General features: G+C 37.1%; 1 protein-coding gene across 2 annotated transcripts; it reads left to right on the plus strand.

Annotated features, from left to right (window-relative positions):
- The first annotated feature begins 1,092 nt into the window (after window positions 1-1,092).
- Window positions 1,093-14,657, plus strand: LOC102712392 (protein CHROMATIN REMODELING 20). 2 transcript variants are annotated; one of them, XM_006661768.3, is made up of 26 exons: window positions 1,093-1,402; window positions 2,084-2,467; window positions 2,910-2,972; window positions 3,051-3,146; window positions 3,253-3,345; window positions 3,749-3,939; window positions 4,015-4,252; window positions 4,859-4,954; window positions 5,526-5,606; window positions 5,736-6,128; window positions 6,239-6,522; window positions 6,687-6,774; window positions 6,858-7,073; window positions 7,383-7,502; window positions 7,792-7,958; window positions 8,692-8,833; window positions 9,037-9,186; window positions 9,300-9,355; window positions 9,434-9,737; window positions 9,862-9,994; window positions 10,721-10,779; window positions 11,048-11,280; window positions 13,102-13,305; window positions 13,392-13,470; window positions 13,571-13,821; window positions 14,055-14,657. In XM_006661768.3, the coding sequence occupies exons 2-26, from the start codon at window positions 2,150-2,152 to the stop codon at window positions 14,440-14,442; spliced, it is 4,443 nt and encodes a 1,480-aa protein (XP_006661831.1). In that variant the 5' UTR covers window positions 1,093-1,402; window positions 2,084-2,149; the 3' UTR covers window positions 14,443-14,657. The 2 variants fall into 2 exon arrangements, with proteins under 2 accessions (XP_006661831.1, XP_015697378.1); XM_015841892.1 differs by lacking the exons at window positions 1,093-1,402; window positions 2,084-2,467 and having other exon boundaries at window positions 2,956-2,972; window positions 3,055-3,146.
- Window positions 14,658-15,000: the final 343 nt, after the last annotated feature.

Below are 15,000 nucleotides of genomic sequence, written 5' to 3' on the forward strand. Positions count from 1 at the left end.
CAAACTAAATTTGATGAATCTTGTGATACTTGAATTTATTAAAGTAAAGAAATCACAATGAGATTTATATGTTTGAAGGAGTTTGCATGTAGGTGTGAGAGGGGCAATATAGTTATTTTAGAAAAAAAATTAATAATCAAGTAATGGAATAAGGATACAAAGATCAAAATAAAAAATTAAAACCAGTAGCATGTGAGAATAAGACCATGTTCAAAAGCGTATTTCATCGGTTCCATAAAAGGCCAACCTGGTACTGAATATAAAACATCCTAGTAGTATAAATCTAGACATACCTGATACATATACTAGTATGTGTCAAATTCAATACAAAATTTCTTTTTTTTGGATAGAGAAAGTAGAAGGGATCAAGAAAAAAACTCACGAGGACATAGAGAGTAGCAACACATCTATATTTATCTTGCACTCGCCCCGTTTTACAATATAAGACTTTCTAGCCTTGACTAAATTTATATGGATGCTAATAAATCTAGACATATATATACATAATATATATTCATCAATTAATAAATTTAGACAAGACTAAAAAGTCTTACAATATAAAACGGAGATAGTAATAATCTTGACTTTACATTAAAAACGACTAATGCAAACCAATGACTATGTGGGAGCAACCAAGATGCGATCTCATGCCTTGTTGTGCCGACTGGATGGCCCACCACGAGACCGTGCATAAGCCTAAAAGATAGGCGCACATTTTATAGCTTTTACGAAAAGTTTTGCTTACAAATTAGTTTTTAATTATTAATAAGCTGTTTATCTGGGACTTAATTTTTCAAAGAGGACATGCCTTCCCGATGACAATCCAAACCCATGCATTTTTTTTAAAATAAAATCTTCACCTCACCTCGCTAGTACTACTACTACAGTACATAATCCACTGACCCAAACGATGGAAATCACAGTGAGCAGTAGATTCGATTCGAAATTCAAAACCAGGTCGCACGCACGCACGCACGCAGCTCCCCCAAAACGCACGGAGGGAGGGAGCGCGGGAGGCGACGCCTCGTAGTACAAAAGTGCACAAACACCACGCCTTTGGACTTTCGGTAGCCGCAGCAACGGCAACAGGAGGAGACGCAAGTGGGGGGGAGTTGAAGAAGGAAGCAAAGCCGTCGCGGTTGGGTGAAGTGAAAGAAACCCACCTCCCCCTCTCTCTCTCTCTCTCTCTCTCTCATTTTTTCCCCATCCTTCCCCTCACATCTCGTCTCGTCTCACCTCCCCCATTTTTTTACCACCCCCCGTCGCTTCCCCACCCCGCCGCGGCCTCTCCGTCGCCCTCTCCTCGTCGGAGTAGCGGAGGGGCGGGGGCTCGGGCACCGAGGCAGGCCCTCGCGAGGGTGTTGTTCCCTCGGCTCGGCGCGGCTTGGCTTGGCTTCCCGAGGTGGGTAATCGCCCCCACGGCCCGGCCCGGGGCTACTTCCGGTGTGGTGGTTTTTTGCTTGTCGTGATCGGGGTCTGCTGAGGGGGCTGCGCGTCCGTGGATGTATGATTGGGGATGTGATGGAGCTGTGAGGGTGAATGTGCTCGTTTAACTTGGGGGTGGTTGGGGGTGGGGGGGGGGGTTCGTCGGATTATCGCTACATTGTTTGTTGTCTCGTTGGTGACTTGGTGTTGTGTGGTAGTGTTGGGTTAACAATTTGGCTTGTTTCCTGGCTTCGAGTGCATGCAATGCTGCAATAGTAACTCTGTTCTGGGAGAATTACATCAAGATTTTACTTGCCAACGATTTTTTTTTTAAAAATAAATTTTTGATTCTTTTGTCTGCAGTTGAGCTGTTATTTAGGGTTTAGTGACGGTCTAGCTCTAGCTTTGGGTTGGTTAGGGTTGTTATGACTTGGGTTGTTCTATTGCTATTGCCTCGTAAGCTCAGTTTGGTCATACTTCCGTGCTCTGCTGCTGGGGTAATTTATGACCCATTAATTAATCCTTTAACCAAAGCTTGCTTGTAAATTGTATATCTGATGCCGTGTTCCTTTTTTACTGCTGCCCCTTGGCTTGATTGCCTGTGTAAGCTTGAATTCCTGGTTCCCTCAATTTCAACATTTGTATTCTCTATGTGCAGAAAAAGAGTTCATTAGCAAGAATGGAACCCTACACGTTTCTTTAGCTGCAATTGATAGTAAACAATATGTATGAGAATAGAAAATTATCTGATGACATGTCCAAGAAAACGGAATCTATTCACTCAAATGGACAGGCACAGGAAGACAAAGCTACAATTATTGAACCTGAAAGTGATGCAACTAATTTTGAAGTGGAAACTGAGACAGCACATGGTGTCTGTGAGGTGCACAAGGTGCATGGACATGGAACCATGGAAAATGGTCTGCATGAGGAAGCATCCACTGCTGATGATGATTCAGAGAGTAACTCGTATGAATACCTTCTTCAGGAATCGGACAATGAGCAATCTTCAGAATCTGATGCTGGCGAGGGAGACAATGAGGTGTGTACATATATAGTTATTGCATTAGGCCAACTTATGTTTTTATCTTGTCCTTGGTGTCTATGGGATCATATCGTTTTCAATTAAGGTAAAATGGTATGATTGGCATTTGGTCGAATTAAGCAATATAACCACTCAGGTACAAGCTTTTCTGGGGCGGCCTGTCATGCTGTCTTTTCTATTAATCGCTTGGTATGCCTTTGCTATACTTTATGCTAGGCAAACTACTACTCAATGTTACTGTATTAGATACACATTTGTTATTGTTTTTAATGCATTAGAGTTATTACTATCTTTTTGGTCGAACAGATTTCAACGTAGAACTTGCTGCATCTGTTCTACATAATTATATTCTGTTCAACTGTTGGAAATCTTAATGCATGGCTTGAGTTGTCATGTTTTCTCTTTTGTGTATATTTTGGCATATTTTTATTCCTAATAGGCACCTCTAACTGAGGAAGAAGTTGAAGCATTAGTCACCGAATTCCTCGACGTTGAGAGCAAGGTAATATTTTTGCCCCTATTGTTCTTTTCGTTTTTTATTTTCCCTAAAGTTTTTCATTTGCTTCATTTGTAACACTAGGCAGCTCAAGCGCAAGAATCGCTTGAAAAGGAGTCGTTGGACAAGATTGAAGCTGAAGTAAGATTGGAGTTATCGGAGAGGCTCCAAGGAGACGAGGTCTGTAAGACTGTAAATATGCTTGTAGTTTATTTTATAGTGAATAATTCCTGAATGATTAATATATATATTTGTGCATTGCATCTTTTTTTCTTACTTTGAATAGTTAGAGTTAGCAGTTTCTACTGAGATGAAGCAATACAAGGAGGAGTGGGAATCTGAACTTGATGATCTGGAGACTCACATTGCAGTTCTCTTGGTATGTTTTTGCCTCATTGGAGTTCCTTTTGCCCATTAACAAATACTACCTACGTCCCAAAATATAAAAGATGTTGGGATGGAGGTGGCAATAATTATATCTCTGTTATGTTAATGCTTGTCACCAGATGCTTGTCCTAAGTGTTTGTTCCATGTAAATTTTGGTAACATTTTAACACTAAACATTTGTCAAAACAAAGGCTAAAATATTTCTTATTCTTTACTGTTGTACTCACACTGTATTTTTTGCTAAACTGTGTACTTGAGAGTGCTATGGAACTAAATTTTCGTTTTCATGTTCCCACATTCTTTTGTTATATGTCTCTTTAGTTTTGTGGAACCGTTTCCTTTATAAAATCCAAGATAATTATTCTGCTAAAGATACATTTGATAATTTGATGTAGGAGCAACTGGATGCTGCTGGTATTGAACTTCCCAGCCTCTATAAGTCAATAGAAAGTCAAGTTCCAAATGTTTGTGAAACTGAAGTATGGAAGAACATGACTCATTGGGCTGGTTCTCAAGTGCCTGAGGAAGCTAATCAATCAATCAGAAAAGCTGATGAATACCTCCAATCCTGTAGACCCGTAAGGAGGTATGTTGGGCCAAATTTGGTGTACTCATGTGCTTTCTTTGTCAACTCTGACCTTGATTCACACACTTCAATTAGAAAACATGGGAAGCTGCTGGAGGAAGGTGCTAGTGGTTTTCTTGCTGGAAAAATCCCTGTTGAGGATGATGGATCTGTAAAATGCCATGAGAAAAGTTGGAATGTATTCAATGAACTTACCAAATCTCAGGAATATGCTGAACATACTTTTGGAAGTAGCAACTGGGCATCGGTGTATCTGGCCAGTACCCCACAAGAAGCTGCTGCCTTAGGTCTCCAGTTTCCAGGAGTTGATGAGGTACGACCTTGACTTATCAATTGCTATAGCTAAGTAATACCATTATTACATTTTTATTTGCCCCGCAGAAACTCCTGAGGCAGAAGTAACTAAGGTCTAAATAGAGGAACCAAAGTAGTTTGTATTTTAGGTCTTGTGGCTCAAACATTGAAGTGCGTAGATACATGTGAGCTTACTTAAGAGCTCCAATATCATGATTTTTGCATGTGGGTTGTATGTGATTTAAATAACTTGTATGGTTAACGCTGTCAGCTGCGAGGTCTTTCTATGTTGAACACATCCTAGAGTCATGCACATTAGTGTGCATGTTGCATTATGTCAATTCAGGGCCGCAATTTTTTTTACAGATTAGAATATTTCAATTAGTTTGTTGTAATGTAAATATCTTGACCTCCTTTCGGGTTTACATTGTCAATATTAAAAATGATATTGTGTTAGGTTATTTTCCAGTCATATCTATATGCTTGTAAATAACTGGCTCAGCTTGTCGCTTCTTATTATACTGAAACTTCTCCGTCTATATGTAAATCCAACTTTTCACCTCTTTTTAACCTGTCTTTCCATTAATACAGTTATCTTAAATCTCCAATTCTCATTATTTTATAGGTGGAGGAGATAGCTGAAGTTGAGGGTGCTGTTGGTGACATAAAATGTGTCGATGAAATAGAGCTTTCTGAAGAACAGAGAAGAAAATACAGAAAGGTAAGTTGAAACTAGTTTTATAGTGCGACAGATCTAGCTAGCAGCGCAATCATGCTAGCCTTATATTTACTTCAGTTCTTAGCCTTTCACGTCTCCCGTATGCATGCTTATAGTCATTTTGTTGTTTCTGTACTTATTGCTGTTTTATTACTTCGATTTATTGCTATGTTGGACAATATAACTCCTTTACATTATCTTTTTTGTTTTTATACTTAACTGTTTCAGTTGAATGGTGGGTGATACAATTTTTATAGTCCCATCTCCCAGTTGTATTTTTGGTTACATGTCTACATTTGTAAATTGCTGCTTGCAACCCATATTGATCCTATATCTAAGTGGTTTGTGCTATGAAGATTTAACTTCTTGTATCTATCCACTATTCCAGTCTGTTCACTATAGTACTAGTTCTACATGGCCATAATGATTCTCTGAGGTGATTGCAATACAAGTATCACAATTCTTAACTTCCTTGTTTAACAGCTGAGATTTGCTTTTATGTTGTCTGGTATGCACTTCTATTTCATTTTCTTCATTATTTCTTTGTTTTCCCAAATGTTGTACATCTATGTAGGTAGCAGAAGAGGATGATGCAAAGATAACAAAACGTCTACGGCGCCATTTGAAAGAAAGAAGGACAAGACACCGGTACAAGGTATCTGACAGTTTTATTTAGTTTGAGCTCTGTTTTGTTCATTTACCCATTTGTATATCTATATTGATTTGGTTGTTGTTTTATTGGGTGCACAGCTTAGCATTTAATCCACTCTGTCTTGTTTTGCAGGGGGACTTTGGTTTGGCCTCACCATCAAATGGATGCTGTGAGCTGCCTCCTGAGAAACCCAAAACAGATGAAAATGGAATTTCTGTTGAGCTGGCAAAGCGTGCACGTGAAGATGATGTTGAGTTGAACCATAAGAGGTCAAAAACTGTAATTATCGAAAGTGATGAGGACATGGAGACTGAGAGCAAGCCTGCTTCAGCACCAAGTGAAAATGTGTCTAAGATTATTGATCTTGATAGCCCTAAGCTTGGTGATAAAGTTTGGCCTAAAGCTTTCAAGTGTACTATTTGCACTGAAATGTTGAATGCCCCAGAAGTGCATCGCCACCCAGTATTGGATGTTATAGTTTGTGGATCTTGCAGATTTCTAGTGATAGAGAGGAACCGTCTTGAGGTGAACACTTTCCACCTTTGTGGATTTCAAGATGATTTCAGATAACACTGGTTCTTTTTTGGAAATGTATTGTGCAATCATAATCTTAGAGATAGTTCTTGTTTATACAGGATCCCGTGTCTGGTGGTTATTGCACCTGGTGTGTACAAAGTGAACAGCTTCAAAGTTGCAGCTCTTGTAAACTGCTTTTCTGCAGAAATTGCTTGTCAAAGAATTTTGGTGAAGAAGGCTTATCAGAAGCTAAAGTAACTGGTTGGCAATGTTGCTGCTGCCTACCCAGTCAACTGGAACACTTAATTTCTGAATGTGACAAGGCCCTGAGTGGTGTTGAATCTTCTGACCCAGAGAGTGACTTTGCAGATCTTTCTGTAATAGAGAGCAATGGTCCTTTTAGGTATCCGTTTGGTTTTTATTGTAGTATTGTTTAATTTGCTGTTGTATGGTTTATTTTATCACAATTGTTCGCATTTGGTTTTTATTAGTTACTATTACTTTTGTTGATATGGATTAAATATTGAATTTTTTTCCTTGCTAATTGTTTACACAAAACATAATCAGCAAGGGGAAAATGAAAAAGAGGATAAGAAGGATCATGGGTGATGAAGAACTTGGAGAGGAAACAAAGCGTAAAATTGCAATGGAGAAGGTCTGTAGTATTTTAGGATTCAATAAACCATATATTTGTTCGTTTGAATCTATCGAGGTTATAATCTAAACATTCTTTTGCAGGCTAGGCAAGAACATTTGAAGTCCATGCAAGAGCAGTCTGCCAGCAAGTCTGCCAGCAAGTTAAAGAGCAACAGTATTGGAACTTCCTTTGAAGCACCAACTGAGGTTTCTCTTGAATATGTTGAGGATGGGCATATAGTAAATGTTGCCCGTGAGGAAGATGAAGCTCCTGTTAGAATTCCAAGCAGCATATCTGCTAAACTGAAACCTCATCAGGTTTGCTTTTTTCGATTATACTGAACAACAGTCATTCGTCTTAAAAGTTATGTTTAGTTTGAAACTCTACACAGAACCTTTAGTCCCTTGTAATGTCCTTGTTGCAGCATCAAATAGAAAGTCGTATATATGTTTTCATTTAACTGTCCTTTCTTATTTTTGCTTTAGAACTGATTAATTTGACTGTTCGGTGTTTGCCTACCAGTATCCTACTATCACTATCACACCAGCCACGATTTGTATGGTTGTATGTGTACTGCTTAAATACAGAAAGTTTACATCTGACTAAATTATATTATGATATTTTAGGTATCAGGAATAAGATTTTTGTGGGAAAATGTGATCCAATCTGTCAAGAAGGTCAAATCTGGGGATAAAGGTTTTGGTTGCATTTTGGCTCACAACATGGGCCTTGGGAAAACTTTTCAGGTTTGTGCTGACTTTTTCCCCATAATACATATTCTTGATTTCTGCATTACATGATTCAGCTATATTATCATATTACACAGTTATTATATCACATTTTAGGAGCTATTCTTTGGGTGTCAGTTGACCTTTTAATTGTTGTACTTGTATGGCTGGAATTGTTAACTAATATTATGTGCCAATTGCTTTCCATCATTCTAGGTGGCCTTTGTTTTTTGCCTTGTGCTGTTTCTGTTTCACAAAAGAAAAAAAGAAACTGCATTCTTATATTTCTTTCATTTGGACATTGCAGGTTATTACATTCCTGTACACTGTTATGAGATGCACCCAGTTGGGATTGCGAACAGTACTCATAGTTACCCCCGTCAATGTTTTGCATAACTGGAAGAAAGAGTTCATCAAGTGGCGTCCAACAGAACTGAAGCCACTTCGCGTATATATGTTGGAGGACGTTGCAAGGTGCAGGTTAATTATTTTGTTATTTGTTAATTTATGTCTTATGTTTTGCAAGTATGCATCACTGAACTTATAATTGTACTATGAAAGTCTTGGACCTATGTTTGAAACAATTTTGCACAAAACATAGCTAAAGGACAAGAACTATGAGATCTGCCTCCCACTAGTCAGGAATTTAAGACCTAAGTTCAATATGTTAATCTGTTACTCCCAAACTTACAAACTGTTCGTAGTGTGTTGGGTTTTTGCAAAATTTGGAATGTTAATGCCTTTAGCATTCCCTAGAATTATGCCACAATTCTCACTTGGTTATATATGATGGATTTTTCCTATTGCTGGATTAACAGAAATATAAAATAATGGCAGATCCAGTTTGGTATGATGTTGATAACCACTAATGAAAGTTAACTATGTTTCAGAAAATCATCAATTTTCCTCAGCAGTTTTAGGACATTGTTGTCGAGCTTCTTTTTATTGCACCATATGGCATTCCCTTTTAATGGCCTTGCATTGTGACATGTACTGCACTTGAAGCAATAGTTCAATACTTCAGAACCTTTGTCTAGATGTGTTAGTTAGGATGAATATTTGGCAGCCTATTTCTGCTGATAACGTAATGCCTGCCTCTGAACATTTATATGTTGTGGAAATATAGTTTCATTATGACTGATGGGGTGTTCCCAACAATGGACTATTTCTAGCATGAGTGATTTCACTTTCGCTTTTGGTTTTGCAGGGCAAATATTCTGTATTTACTAAAAAAGTGGCAAGCAAAAGGTGGTGTGCTTCTGATTGGTTATTCAGCATTTAGAAACCTTTCCCTTGGAAGGAGTGCAAGGGACAAAACCGTTGCAAACGAGATAACTAATGCTTTGCAGGTGCTGTTCCATTTGTTCTGTTATTGTATTATGTTTCAAGCTTTTAAGTTTTTAAGCCATAAGATTCCACTTTATGTAGTAATATAACAATCATAGAATTTCATCTGACATGAATTATGTATCATTATACTGTATTTTTTCTTCCAACTGTATTCTTTTAGCTGTGGGTTTTGATACAATCTATTTATGTATGTCACTATCAGGGTGGGCCTGATATTCTTGTATGTGATGAAGCACATATAATTAAGAATAGGAGAGCTGACACTACACAAGCTCTGAAACAAGTAAAGACACAGAGAAGAATTGCGTTAACTGGATCTCCGTTGCAGAATAATTTGATGGAGTATTACTGTGTAAGGAGCCATGCACTCCTATCTCCTTGCTGCTTTACCTCCCAGCTACCAACAGTATTTTGATGTCTAATTTTGTACTTTTCTAATGGCTTTTGGTTTTATCTGGTTGACAGATGGTTGATTTTGTTAGAGAAGGTTATCTTGGAAGTAGCCATGAGTTCCGTAACAGGTAATTGATGCTCTGGTCTCTTTTACTGTGGCACATAAATAGTTTGGACATTTGGAATGACATGCTTTGTCTTACCAGGTTCCAGAACCCCATTGAAAATGGACAGCACACGAATTCTACATCAGATGATGTCAAGATCATGAATCAACGGTCACACATTCTGTATGAACAACTGAAGGGATTTGTCCAGCGAATGGACATGAACGTGGTGAAGAATGATCTACCACCAAAGAAGGTTTTTGTTGTTACTGTTAAACTCTCTCAACTCCAAAGAAAGCTGTACAGAAGATTCTTGGACGTGAATGGTTTCTCAAGCAGTGCTGCTTCAGAAAAGTCTTTTCAGCGCAGTTGTTTCTTTGCCAAGTACCAAACGTTAGCCCTGGTGCGATGTTTTGACATCTTATGCCTTTTTCTTATACAGCAAGATGTGGGAATATTCTGTTGTAGTACTATCATATTTCTCTATGTTCTTTGTTCTTATGCTCAATAATATGCTTGGAGTGTAGATATGGAACCATCCTGGTCTTCTGCAGATGGCTAAAGAACAGAAAGGAAATTTGCGTCAAGAAGATGTTGAGTCCTTTCTGATGGATGAGAGTTCTAGTGATGATAATATTGAAAATTACTTGCCAAATGGAGGTAATTCATTATTCATGGACCTTCCTTTTGAGCATTGACAACATTCTTTAGACTTTGGCAAATCTGCACGCTTCTTTTTTTCTAATTGTAATTAGGCTGCGTTCTTATCAGCAGATTAATCTCAGATTTTTTCCTCGGTTTTGCTCGCACGTTTTTCGAACTACTAAACGGTGCATCTTTTGTAAAAAGTTTCTATATGAAGTTTATCATCTCACATTTCTACAGTAGATTTTAACTTTAGAGTAGTTAATTTCATTGTTTATATTAAATACCTATAAAAATCAGATAATCTTTCATCTTTCACCACCTAAAGAACACAGCCTTAGTAAAATATACTCCCTTAGTTTCATATTATAAGCCACTTTAGGTTTGTTCTAAGTTAAACCTTTTCAAGTTTGACTATGTTTATAGAAAATGTAGTAACATCTATAACACTAAATTAGTTTAATTAAATCCACCATTTAATATATTTTTATAGTATATTTATTTTGTGCTGGAAACATTGCTATATCTTTCTATAAAGTTGGTTAAACTTGAATATGTTTAACTTAGGACAAACCTAAAGTGACATAATATCAAACGGACGGAGTGTAATGTAATATAATATAATGGGTGTTTGATTGACTATTTTTTGGTTCAGAACTTGAACTTCTTATATGTCATTTTGTCTTTTCTTTTCCCTGTGAGAGATTAACACTTGCTCCATACCTTTTGTAATTTGCACAGAGAAGCTGAGAAGCAGAAATGATCAGCCATCCAAGAAAACTTCTGACGTTGTAAATGAGGTATATTGGCTATAATCCGTTTCTAGTTTTGAATTTTACAGTATTTTAAGAAATTCATTGTCATATAATTTGGTCATGCATATGATATTTTTCTATTATGATTTCTAGCTGCATGCTCTATCCGATGGTCTGTGCAATAATGTTTTGATTTAAACCAAACACAGATGGCTAAAGGACCTAAATAAACCTGTACTTCAGTATTGCAATGCTTCCCACCTCCATCCATACATTTTAGTGTTTTTTTATTTATGCAAATATTTTATTGTAGGAAAATAACTGGTGGGAGAATCTTCTGGATGAAAACACATTTAAGGAAGCAGATTACAGTGGCAAAATGGTTTTGCTCCTTGATATCCTGTCAACATGTTCTGAATTGGGTGACAAGGCGTTAGTGTTCAGCCAGAGCCTGACCACTCTGGATTTAGTGGAGTTTTATCTATCTAAATTGAAGATTAAAGAAAAAGATGGCAAATATTGGAAACAAGGGAAGGATTGGTATAGGTATGCTTTCACACTTTTCACATTTATTTTTGGTACATCTTGACCCTTATGGATAAGTTCTATTCCCTCTCTACCAAAATGTAGCAACTTTTCAGGTATGCATTTGAACTAGAAAAGTTGCTATATTTTGGGAGAGGGAGTATTTGTTATTATTCTGAAAAATCTATTATGAAATAAAATATGAGGGAAAAAACCATCACTTTTCTTAATCTGTGGAAAAGGAGATATCTATGTCATTGATTGTGGTGGTGCACTGGTGCAACCAAATCAGTGTGTATTAGAGCAATAGAGCTGTTATGATTATATATCAAATATAAAAAATATCTTTTCAGATATAAAGGTACATATGAAATACAACTCTTCTTTCAAATAAATTGTGTTACCAGTACTGGCTAAACTGGCTAGTTAAAGATACTTACATCCAAACACTAAAAGCTTGCATTTAGTGTCCCTACGAGCATGAGTTTTAGCATAGCTGCTGTTTGCAACTGATAATGACATGCTCTTTCTGCCTATCTACATATGATTTTGCTGGTCAGTAGTAAGCTAGTACTGTCTCCATTTTTTTTATATGACGCCGTGGATTTTTATGTTCGTGTTTGACCATTCGTTTTATTAAAAAATTATAATTATTAATTATTCTGTTACAATTTGATTTATTATTATAGGAACTTTAACCATGGCTTATAATTTTGCATATTTGGATAAATTTTTTGAATAAGATGAATGGTCAAATGTGGATTCAAAGATCAATGGTGTCATATAAAAAATGGAGGGAGTATTACCTGATATTATGGTACAAGTTTCACAAAACCTAGGGAATTTTTCATGTGGCACAACCCTGCGTATTATGCTCTTAAGGTTTCATAAAACTACACTGTTAATTCATTTATAGCAAAATAAAAAAAAATAGATGAGTACAACTTTTATATGATGGGATACAGAACTCGTAATTTTTGGATATAAATTTAGAACTCATGTATCAAAGAAAAAATAGCTAATGGTGTGGTTTTGTGAAACTGTAGCCTATAGGACCATAATATCTAATATCTAAGTTATGTGCAACATGTCAAAACACCTGTGATTTTATTTAACTTGAACCCTTATACAGGGAATCTGTGAAAATTAGTCTTAAAAATGACACCTTTTACTTTGTTCGGCCAAACTTTTGTATATTTGACCATCGCTCTCAAAATATGACTGTGAACTTTATAAGTACTTCTATATACTTCTATAATATTTTTTTGTTACATATTATCATTATATTCTAATAGAAAAATACTATACCAAAGACCGAGCAAAGTCAACAGTGCCATATATTTGAATACAGAGGTATAGTAATTAGCAAATAAACCATAGGTGTATCTAGACTTCATGATTTACTCTGAAGCACACAACAATGCACCAGTGCTAAAACTTCCAGTATAACCTCAATTCCGCAAAGGTGATGCTTCATCACCAAAGGCTGTGATATATCAGCACTGTTTATATTTAGTTATGTGAATATGTCGTTGTGTACGCGCAGCACATAGAGTCGCAAAGGTGCTGTTTATAGTCACTACCTCAACACAAAATGGAAAAAGAAAAAGAATCTTGGCTACTTTTGCGCTCTGTCTTTGGCAGAGCAGCATTGTTGATTTATTTTATTCTGCAAAGGTGATAGTGCTGTTATCAGCATTTAATTGTGCAAAGGTTATATTTATACTTAGCATTAGCTATCTTATTCTGCAAATGTGATATTGGTAGCATTTTGTTGCACAAAAAAGGTCTTATTACGATTATCTGATTCCGCAAAATGTTTTTTTACGTCACGCTGAATAGGATTGATGGGAGCACTCCATCTTCTGAGCGACAAAATCTCGTGGAGAAGTTTAATGACCCTGAAAACGTTAGAGTGAAATGTACATTAATATCTACTCGTGCTGGATCCCTAGGCATTAACCTTCATGCAGCCAACCGTGTGATTCTTCTTGATGGTTCATGGAATCCAACCCATGATTTACAAGCCATCTATCGGGTTTGGAGGCAAGAACTTATTACTTGATTTACTAATTACTAGTAAGTTGTACTATCATGTGATTATTTGTTTACTCATTGTATGTTCTTTCCAGGTATGGCCAGACCAAGCCTGTGTATGCTTACCGCCTTATGGCACATGGGACAATGGAAGAGAAAATATATAAACGGCAGGTAATCTGGCAGTTGCCTTTTCACCTGGTACTGATATTTCTTATTTCAAAACTTGAGTTGTGTCAATGACTTAATTTATCACGTACTAATATTAATATAGGTGACAAAAGAAGGGCTTGCAGCAAGGGTGGTGGATAGGCAGCAAGTGTCTAGAACAATCTCTAAAGAAGAGATGCTACATCTTTTCGAATTTGGTGATGAGGAATTACTGGAGCAGAGCGAGAATGGTTCTGCCATGAATGGTCACAGTAAAGTTGAGACTGAGAAGCGGGCTACTACCAACCCCAGTGGAACCACTGAACATTTACCTTTGGACAGGCTCATGGTGAACCTACTTCATGACCACTCTCGGTAACGACTCTTTTTTTTCTACAAAAAAACTTAGCAGGATGTCATTCTATAAATATGTAGTATAGATCAGATAGCTCAAAACTAATCAAACATGCAATGCTTATTTCTACCCATGCTCTTGACCGTCTGCAGCATTTGCCAAACATTAATATCTGTTGTTATCTGCCTATGAACTGTACTGTGTTAAGCAACCATTGGCAGACTGTTAGAATAAACTTGTTTGGCATTTGCAGGTGGATTGCAAGTTACCATGAACATGAAGCCCTACTGCAAGAAAACGAAGATGAAAGGCTCACCAAGGAGGAGCAAGAACTGGCGTGGTTAAGTTACAATAAGTTGCTAGAAGTTGGCCCAAGGAAAGCTACACATGACCCTGAGAGAAAACTAAATACTGTTCCAACAGAGAGCAACCTTCTGCAACCACCTAAAGTCACCTCAAGAAACCGGCAACTCCCCCAACAGCCTAAGGTTAATTTAAACAACCAAAAGAAGTGCAACAACCTGAGCCACTTGCTTACTCTGAGAAGTCAAGGCACCAAGCCTGGATGCAGCACAACTTGTAAAGAATGTGGCCAGGATATTAGTTGGGAGACACTAAACAGAGACGGTAGATCAAGGTGAAGCCAATTGATTTTGCTTAGTCTAATGTTATACATTTTGTACTTTTGTAAAGTTAACTATTTTGCGTAGTATACATCATGTATGCTAGGAATATCAATGTATAGAGTGGTAGTGAAGGGAATGGAAAAGTCATTTTTTGGTCCAGAAGGTAAAATGTATCAGTTGCAACTGGAATTTTTTTACATGATTTGTAAATTATGACGTCAGAAGGTACAGTTTTCCTGTCCTTTTGTTATATTGCCTTATGTTCTGCACTCTTAATTTTGTACTAACTAAACTGAGTTGGCTGCTTGAAAAGTAAACTGCTGATTACATGCTCTCTTTTTTTCGGTCTCTTTGACCCATGGACCTCATTGTAAGCTGGAGGTGATATAAGCCGGTGGACACTGGGATATTGGATATCTGTTGTATACTTGTGTTCTAACAGAGGTTGGAATTTTAATTCCATTATCTTAAAAAAGGGCTCTGTTTATCTTGTCCTGTTGGCTGTTATTTAATCTACAGTTCAACCATATGGACGATCCAACTGTACTATGTATTGATTAAAACTTTGCAACA

The sequence above is a fragment of the Oryza brachyantha genome, chromosome 10, assembly GCF_000231095.2.
Source record: "Oryza brachyantha chromosome 10, ObraRS2, whole genome shotgun sequence".
Taxonomy (NCBI): Eukaryota; Viridiplantae; Streptophyta; class Magnoliopsida; order Poales; family Poaceae; genus Oryza; species Oryza brachyantha.